General features: G+C 35.2%; 1 protein-coding gene across 1 annotated transcript; it reads left to right on the plus strand.

Annotated features, from left to right (window-relative positions):
* Positions 1-1,920: 1,920 nt before the first annotated feature.
* On the plus strand, positions 1,921-8,274 carry LOC122005579 (R3H domain-containing protein 1-like). Its single transcript, XM_042560662.1, has 4 exons — positions 1,921-2,223; positions 6,594-7,179; positions 7,640-7,916; positions 7,989-8,274. The coding sequence occupies exons 1-4, from the start codon at positions 2,115-2,117 to the stop codon at positions 8,034-8,036; spliced, it is 1,020 nt and encodes a 339-aa protein (XP_042416596.1). The 5' UTR covers positions 1,921-2,114; the 3' UTR covers positions 8,037-8,274.
* The last annotated feature ends 575 nt before the right edge of the window (positions 8,275-8,849 follow it).

Here is an 8,849-nt window from a genome sequence, read left to right on the forward strand (position 1 = left end):
CCTAGTAAGTCAATATATGCACTCACCATGTCAAGGTCATCTGAATACAATATACTAGAGATGATAATTTCCTTTGAACCCGATGGAGGATCTGATATCCGACCCGAATAAAAGAGGATATGAAAAGACTACCAATATTCAACCTGAATACCCGATTAAAGAATTTTTTTCCCCAAAATCCACTAATTATTTTTGTTGATGTTAGGAGTACTAGACTATATGGATGTTTAATTTATTTTTTAATTATATTATCTTTTTTTAATATGATGACATTTTTACTATGTTTTTGCTAAATGATGATAGTTGAATAGAAAGAAAAAAATTATTAGTATACAAGATATCTGATGTTTTAATGGGTATGAGTATGATGATAGAAATCTGATCCTCGATAGATATGATGAGCGATAATATGGAATCAGACATGAACCTGACCCATTGTCATCCCTACCGTATACAAAATTTTAAGATATCTAAAATAAACTCCTGGCAACGGCCTGTTCTTTGCAAAAACTGAGGATAGAAGAGTATGCACATATATTGATGCAGATTGAACAAGATCAATTGATGATAGAAAGTCAATGTTTGAATATATATAGGGAAATTTAGTGACATGGTGTAGCAAAAAATAATTTATGATTGCAAGAAGTAGTGCAAAAGTGGAATACAGAGCTATGACTCATGAAATTTGTAAACTCATCTAGATTAAAAGAGCGATGAAAAACTTAAAAATTCAGTTTGAAGATACTTTGCTACTCCATTGTGATAATAAGTCAGCCATTAGTATGACTCACAACCCTTTTCATCACAATCGAACTAAATATGTAGAGGTTGATTGTTATTTTATCAAAGAAAAGATGGATGAATGCATTATCAATATTAAGTATATTCCTATATCTCACCAACTAACTAGCTGATCTTCTTCCAGAAGCATTATCTAAACAAAGCTTATAAATTTATTGAAGGCAAGCTTGGTCGCATCAATATCTACAGACAAGTTTAAGAGGGAGCGTAGAAAATAATTAAATATTTTTTTAAAGAGTAAATCAAATAGTGATAAAAAAAAGCATATAATCAATTAAAATGATTTGATCAAGAATAATTTATTTTTGATAGAATAATTTTTTCTTTATTTAATTATTGTTATTTTATTAATTCTCATGGTATAAAAGCTTATCATTCATCGATAATACGCACAAGAATATTTTTTACACCAGTATTAATTTTGTATAAAGGGTAAATTAATATGAATCTAATTAATATTAAAGTTTTGAAAAATAGCTAAAAAAAATAATTTGATAAATATTTCTAAATTTATTGTTATTTTTTCTTTAAAAAATGGTCAATAAATGGCATGAAATAGATTTTTTTTAAAAAAAAATCAGTTAAACGAATTTTAGTTAGTAATTTTAATTAAATTACCAACTAATATGAATTTTAGTTAGTTATCTTATAAACTTTCTCTTAATAATAATTTAATAACCTTTGTCTTTTTACTCTTTTATATCCATCTCAATTTTGTTTAATCATGATTTAAATAGAGAGTCCGTACACGGACTATGGTGTGATGATAAAAAAAGAAAAGAGCTCTCTAAACAAATAGAATTCAAATCTTATCCAACGTATATCATTTTCGGAGAGTTTAGAAAAATTTATAAGACTGTGCTTCTCGATTCCGGTGTAAAATTTTCATATCGATCATTGGGCGATCCCCAATCGCCATCCTCTATTCCTCTCCGTCTCAGCTCATATCCTAACGGTCAGGATCGAACAGCCCAAATTCATCCACACGCTTCCTCTGTGGATCCAGATCCGCACGTTCCACGACCCGTTTAAGCGCTCGACGACCGATCAACGGTCACAATCGACCCATCAACCGACGGAGTCAAAACGAATGAATTCAGACGGACAGATCAGTCAACGAGATTCTATTTCCCTCATCGCGTTGCTGCGTTATCTTCTCTCTTTCCTTCGCCGGTTCCTTCGCCGTTGCTCTTTTCTCGCCCCTCGTCGTCGAAGGCGAGAATAGACGCGGCGGAGGCGGTCTCTTTTCCCTCTCCGGATCCTTCTCGATCTCTTATCCTCTCCTTTCGCCCGCTCCCTCACGCGCTTCGCTGATGGAGTCTTCGGTGACCGGTGAGGCGACGACCGAGAGTCAGCGGCTCCGGGACAAGGTGGATTCCTTCCTCGTCGAAGCCCTAGAGAATCCTCGCCATCGTCTCACTGGTACTGGATCTTTTCTTGGATTCTGAATTTAGCCTATGGATTCGGTGCCTAGGGTTTGTAGTCTTGTGGATCTGGCGCCGCCGTTTCTGGGGCGTTAACATATCTGGTTAATTTTGTTCTGGATGACTGCAGATGTTGTCCCTTGCCTACTTGTCTTAGGTTTCTATGTGAGATTGCTGTAGTTTTGGGCTCCATGGCGACCAAGATCTATCTCAGGAGAATATTCTTTTTAAATCTTATCAAGCTAAGGTCGTGGAATTTTACCTGTATTCTCCAACTTCAAAGTGGAAAATATGATAACCTTCATAAGTTAGTTTTATGACCACAATATTCATAAGTTAGCTTGGAATGAATGAATTTGTTTCATCCGATAATTCGAGTGGTTGTATAGCTGATCTTGTTTGAAGTTTGGATTTTCAAACTCGTGATTTTGAGGCCTCTTAGAGGCATAGAGTGATGACAAAGAAAACAAAGAAAATATTTTTGTGGTCCAACTAAGCTTAACCTTTGCCATGGCAATAGTCTCAACGAGTTTTAGTTTGTGTTACATTGCCCACTTAAGGTGGTTATTTTTCTCAGTAGTACATGGAGCACATGAACTACACGTCTAAAATAATATTAGGTTGAATCTATTATCTATCAACCAATGAGTCTAAACTCCAGAATCTCCAAAAGCTCATGCTTTTGATCATTATGTATATCAATTGACTATTGTAATAATTAATTTGATTTTTTTTGCTTTGTTATTATTATGTGCACTATGAATATTTAACCTTTGTTTTAACTTTTATTTTAATTATAGCATTTAGTTTATCATTTGTCTCTAGTTTTACTTGTTCTATAGTTGGAACTATGGTAGTCAAAATTGTGATCCGTACTTTAAGATCTTAACCTAAACTAGGATCTAAATCAGTTTAGGGTCTTATGAACCTATTATCTAATCTTATACTTGTTAAGCATTTTTGCATAGGATCTCGATCCCAAGAGTCTTAACCATACATTCCTTTTAACTCCTTTTTGGAAGAAGCTTTTTAGTTGTTATGATTATCATCCATCGTATATGTATCATTCATTCATCTTGTAGAAGTTATTATTTTTTTTAGTAAAGATGGAACATATATTTGTTTATGCTCCATCATGTTGGAATGTTGTTGTTTAAAATGTAATACTATAATATCCACAGGAGATATATATGGTAAATTATAAATATAAGTATAGTTCTAAAATACTTTAACTAAGTCGTAGGATCTTACAATACTATGCTTTGATCCTACCGTCCAAATGTATATAGCTGTTTCTGTTCCTAAATCGGACCTCGATCCTCACTACCTTTGTTAGAAGTCGTATAGTTGAGAATTCATGTTTCTTTATTATAGTTACTACATATCTGATTTTATATGCAAGCTTACTTCTATTGTTGGCTGTAATTTCAAAAGTTTTAATACACAATGAGTTCATTTTATGTGTATTAAGTTTTTGTATATTTTAATAAGTTTATGTCAATACCTTTGCTTTGACTAGCATCCAATGCGTTGGAGCGTTGGTTGGGTTCACTTCTTCATTGTTATTGTGGCACCACTGAGAACTGGGCCTATGTCCAATTTGCTCGAGAGAGTTGTTGATCCGCTTGATATAATTTAGAGTCCCATGTCATAGTGTGTTTGAAATTGCACATCACAGGATCATTTGGTGCTATTAGATATCTATGTATTTGGTTTAACAATTTTTAGATCAGTTTTCACTAATAGTGGTCTGTAGTCTCATAATTATTTTCTCCATTTGAATGGATGAATATCATACATGAAAACTGAACTTGGAGGTAGGTTGAATTGCCTTACTAATTTCTTTATATATGTGGGCATGATCTCTTAACAAATCTATATCTGAATGGTTTTTCATTTCACTAAATCTTATGACTGCAACTTCCATATATCGCGGGTGGGTGAATGTTCAACTATATTTTCACACGACACTTCCTTTCTTATTTGGGTGGGCACATAAGTGGAATTAACCCAGTTCCCACTAGTGATCTAACTTCCACTTCTTTTGGTTTATCCTTTTAATTGGTGATATAAGCAGATTTCAAATGAATTTTGATTGCATTACTTCTTATTTTAATAGCTTAAACTGTTATTTGAAATGATTCTATGCAATGTTCTGAAAATTGGCCTAGGTAGCTGCCTAGGTGCTAGGCACCCGTCAACCGCACCGAAAACATGCTAGTTGGCCTGCCTAGGCGGCCATGGCGCCTAGTCGGGATTAGGCGGCCCTAGGCGTTGACTAATATGTCTAATCGTCTAAGCGCCGTGCAAATAGTGCAGGCTTTTCATGATTTATTTTAGTTTGGGCTTTTAAATTTAAAACGTAATTAAAAAAAACTGGAATATAACCTTGAGTTTGTGTCCGATGATAATATTGAGTGTGTCCGATGAAGAACAAGTTGTTGAAATTTATAGAGAACAAGAAGAGGTAGAATAAATTTGTGATATTTTATTAGTTGTGTAATTTTGAACTCATTTTAAATTTGATGTTATTGTGTTGGAGTTATAGAATGTGATTTATTATGTAATTTATGTCGATATTGTGGAATCCGCTTAGTGACGCCTAGTCCCCGTCTAGGTGGCCTAGGCGCTAGCGCCTAGCGAATTTTAGAACCTTGATTCTATGCTACATATCTTCACCATAGTTCAATCACCAAGATTTGTTCAATCACTAAGATCTGTGTACATTCTGCTTCCAGCTTCTCTATGAGCATGTCCAGGAGCCTTCTTCCTTGTGTGTCCCTTCTAGCATCCCGTCATTGTGTTCTGCAAGTAAAATTTTTGCCTCCAGAGCTACTCTGCATGTCTCCCTGCAAGGCAGTCTCTTCCTCTGTAAATGTTGAGAAGCCACTCCAAGTATGGATCAAGTTCTTCCTTCTATCCCTGCAACCTAGATAGTAATCGAGCTCTGGGCAGCAAACAGCATCCAAGGCAGTGTCTCCTTCCTATTTCCATTGCAGGCAACACTCTTCACATGGCTCTCTCCTCTTCAAGTTGTGAATCTTTCTCTTCGGGATCCTTGCTTTCTCTGCCTCCATCTGCAATCTGTTTTCCTCTGCAGCTCCTGATCCACACACTCTCTTCAACTCTATTTAAGAAGAGTTTCAGATATTCGATGAAGAGGAGTGATTTCTTTTATTCCTGCAGAAGTCTACAGCAACCCCGAAGCTCTATTTTTCTTAAGCCACCTTTTACCCTCGTTTCTTGGATTTGTGTTTTTCCAATCTGTTCTAGTAAGCAATTTTTTTTACTGCTGCTTTTCCAAACTTAGCAAACGGTAGTCTTAAACTCTTCTCTTTGCTTAGGTTTAAGCCTCTATTCTCCATGATTCACAGATATCCTTCTTTTTTCTTTCTTTCTTTCTTCCGTCTCCAGTGAAAATGTGAACAGTGAAAACATCCCATTTTCATTTTGGTACATCCAACAAAATGTTGAACGTGCTATCCATCTCCATTGATGAATTGGATAGACAAAATATCTTGTTCTCATTTTGCTATGTCCAAAGTGTGAGTTGTGCTATCCATTTTTCCTCCAGGAGCTTTATTTTCCTTCAGTCTATTGCTTCTTGTTGTATGCCTGTTCAGGGAGAAAACCATTGAGAGATTATCTCTTCATATCTTGCTTCAATTTCACTTCTCCCTTTCTTTATCCATCTTTGTGCTGTCTATCTTTGCTGTTTTGAGGTGAAAGGAAGCATCCACTGCGTGTTTCATCACTAATTTCTAGAGCTATTGTTACCTAACATGTTGAACCTTAGAAATTGTATGCATTCTCCATCTTGAAGGGCGTGGTGGGATGTTAAGAATGTTTAGGTTATTAAGAGTGAATTTAGTTCCATATTAAACATTATGTAAGTGTTTCGATATAATGCAATTAAATATTTACTCTTCCTGAACTAAGCAAATACTATTGTTTTATGTTACCCTTTAGTCAGGTTTTGAAATCTACAAATATCTACTATTGGTCCTATGTCTACTTGGCATTTGGGTTCAACTATTTGATTGGAACCAACATGGATTGGAGATGTCAGTGCAAAGCTAAACTTCAAGTTCCGCATAATGCACTTGATCTTTTTTTGGCATTTCGTGTTTTTGGTTTTTAAGTTTTTTAATGTGGAAAAATATTAGTACATGCGTTTAAATTAGCACAACTCTCCTGAAATTTCACATCACCGATCAGAGAGATAGTTGAAATATTAATTTATTGCTCTGTAGCTTTCCCAGAAATGATATTATGAACTTTGTGCTAAGGAATTCTTGTTAATTTTCTTTAATAAGGAAATTATTTTTAGTGTGTATTTGATGCCCTCTTTTCTGTTCTCTTTTGCAGTTCTGCGTATGGAGTTTGACATCCAGACGTTTATGCAGAATTCTGATCAACATCAATTTGAATTTCAGCACTTACCAACTTCGTATCTGAGGTGTGCTGCTCACCGTGTTGCTCAACATTATGGACTGCTTACCACGGCAACAGACAACTCTGCAGCAGGTGGCCTAGGTAGCAGGGTTATTGCCAGGAAGACACCTGATAGTAAATTTCCAAATGTTTGTTTATCTGAAATACTTGTCAAACAAACTGAAAAGGAGACATCCGGACAGTTTAAGATTGTCCGGCGTCCAAGGCCAGCAAAAGCTTCCTCAAGTGATAATGTTTGGCTTGGACATAAAAAATGTTCAGTGAAGTCTGTGGAGGAGCGCAAAGAGGAATATGATAGAGCACGAGCTCGCATCTTTAGCAGCTCTAGCAATTTGGAAATGGATGCATCATCTGCTGCTTCGACAAATGGTGATGAGCAGGAATTATTGATGGAGGAGATTGAAAGGATTCACAACAAAGATGGTTCTTCTAGAGTTGCCATTTTTCGAGATAGGGAGAAGGACCGCTCTGATCCAGACTATGACCGGAGTTATGGAAGGTATGGATGCTCCTGTTTCTTGATACTTAGAGCGTCCACATCAGATTCTCTATCCAAAATTTAAAATTTAGGGTAGAAGAATTACTTCATTAAATTTGGATTTCCACTTTTCACTACATAATATATCAGCTTCCTTATAATTTATTATTTTTTTTATTATTTTCTCTCTCTATATATTTTTTTATTATTATCTATAAAATGACAAACTTGGAAGTGGAAAGTAAGAGTTAGAAAAAATAATATTTTAATATTTAAGGAATGGATTTTATTCTCTAAACTTAAATAAGTATTATTTATAAAATCTAAATTTAGAGAATTGGTAGGGTAGTTGGTGTAAATGTATTTTTATATAAAATATAAAATTTAAGGTAAATTTTTTATTTAAGAAAAACTCTGATGTGGATGCTCTATGCTATCAATATTTTTGCGCAACTTGTAACATAATTTGTAACTTTCACAGGTATGCTATAGGGCTCGCTCCAGGCCAGAGTTTTGGCTTGCAAGCATGCCATAGTATTCAGCCAACTTTCCTACAGTACGATGCAAACATTTCGTCTTTGAATCACTTGCCAAGGAACCAAAGTTGTTTTGGCCTTAATCCGTCTAACCCGTCCATGAACCCGTTTTGTGCCTCTGGATACAACCAGAATGTCAAGGATGCGTTCTGCATGCAATGGCCCAGCCCTGCCATGGTGTATGCTTATTCCTACGAACCTTTTAGGCAGGCTAATTTTCAGGTACGTCGAACAATCGCATTATTCGTTATAGCATGTTTTAAGCGACTTAATATTCTAAGCTGACTTGTGCAGGCACCGCCATGTCAGCAACCTTTAAGCTTTGATCATCCAAGGAATTGATACTTCTGGTTAAGTTGTGTAACATGTTATCATTAGATTTAGAATAAACTTCAGGAATGGTTTGTACTATCTACTGCTATTGTTACCACTAGTATCATTTAGAGCCTTGCTTCAGATTTGTAGCGTCGGAGGTTAATATTATTTTTATTAGTACTTTGTTCTAATGTGGTACCAATGCGGTACCCGTGTGTTTTATATTCATGTGAATCTATTACATTATTTTTCTCCGTTCCATTAAGCTGTTTGGTTCACGAATTAGATAAAATATAAACTAATTATTTTGTATAATCGGTTTACAAGAATATTATTTAGAATTAATAAGAATTCAAAATGAAAAGATATATGAAATGTCTTATTCGATTTTTATTGTCAGCATGGTTTGCTTTGGCTTGATTAGATTTGTGGGTTTTTGTTTTGGTTTGATTTTCTCATTTAGCCTGACTAACCTCTTGGATAGACTGATGTGTTTAACTTTCTCAGCTTGATTAGATGGTTTGCTAGATTTGAAAGTTGCCTTGGTTGGTTAGACAAGCCTATTTGTTTCTCTTGATTCGGTTGCTTAGCTCTATTGGTTGAGTCAATTCGCCTGATCAACTTGTTTGTTTAGCCAAGTTTGTTAACAAGACTAATTCATTTGATTTGGTCAATCCCAATTAACTCATTCCTTATTCAACTTTATCAACTTAGTTATTTGACTAACCCTTTTGTTTCTTTCCACTTAATTAACTAAGACAATTTGATTAGTCTAGTTGACTTAGCCTTGTCGGCCCCTCTTCATTTGATTCGCTTGGTTTATTAGACTCGAGCAATTAG

Source organism: Zingiber officinale, chromosome 7B (assembly GCF_018446385.1).
Source record: "Zingiber officinale cultivar Zhangliang chromosome 7B, Zo_v1.1, whole genome shotgun sequence".
Classification (NCBI taxonomy): domain Eukaryota; kingdom Viridiplantae; phylum Streptophyta; class Magnoliopsida; order Zingiberales; family Zingiberaceae; genus Zingiber; species Zingiber officinale.

Excerpts from the sequence above, each read along its gene's own strand:
- LOC122005579 (XM_042560662.1), top strand. The coding sequence starts at position 2,115 with ATGGAGTCTTCGGTGACCGGTGAGGCGACGACCGAGAGTCAGCGGCTC. Across the intron at positions 2,224-6,593 it reads TCCTCGCCATCGTCTCACTG|TTCTGCGTATGGAGTTTGAC; the intron begins GTACTGGATCTT and ends TCTCTTTTGCAG. Across the intron at positions 7,917-7,988 it reads TTAGGCAGGCTAATTTTCAG|GCACCGCCATGTCAGCAACC; the intron begins GTACGTCGAACA and ends TGACTTGTGCAG.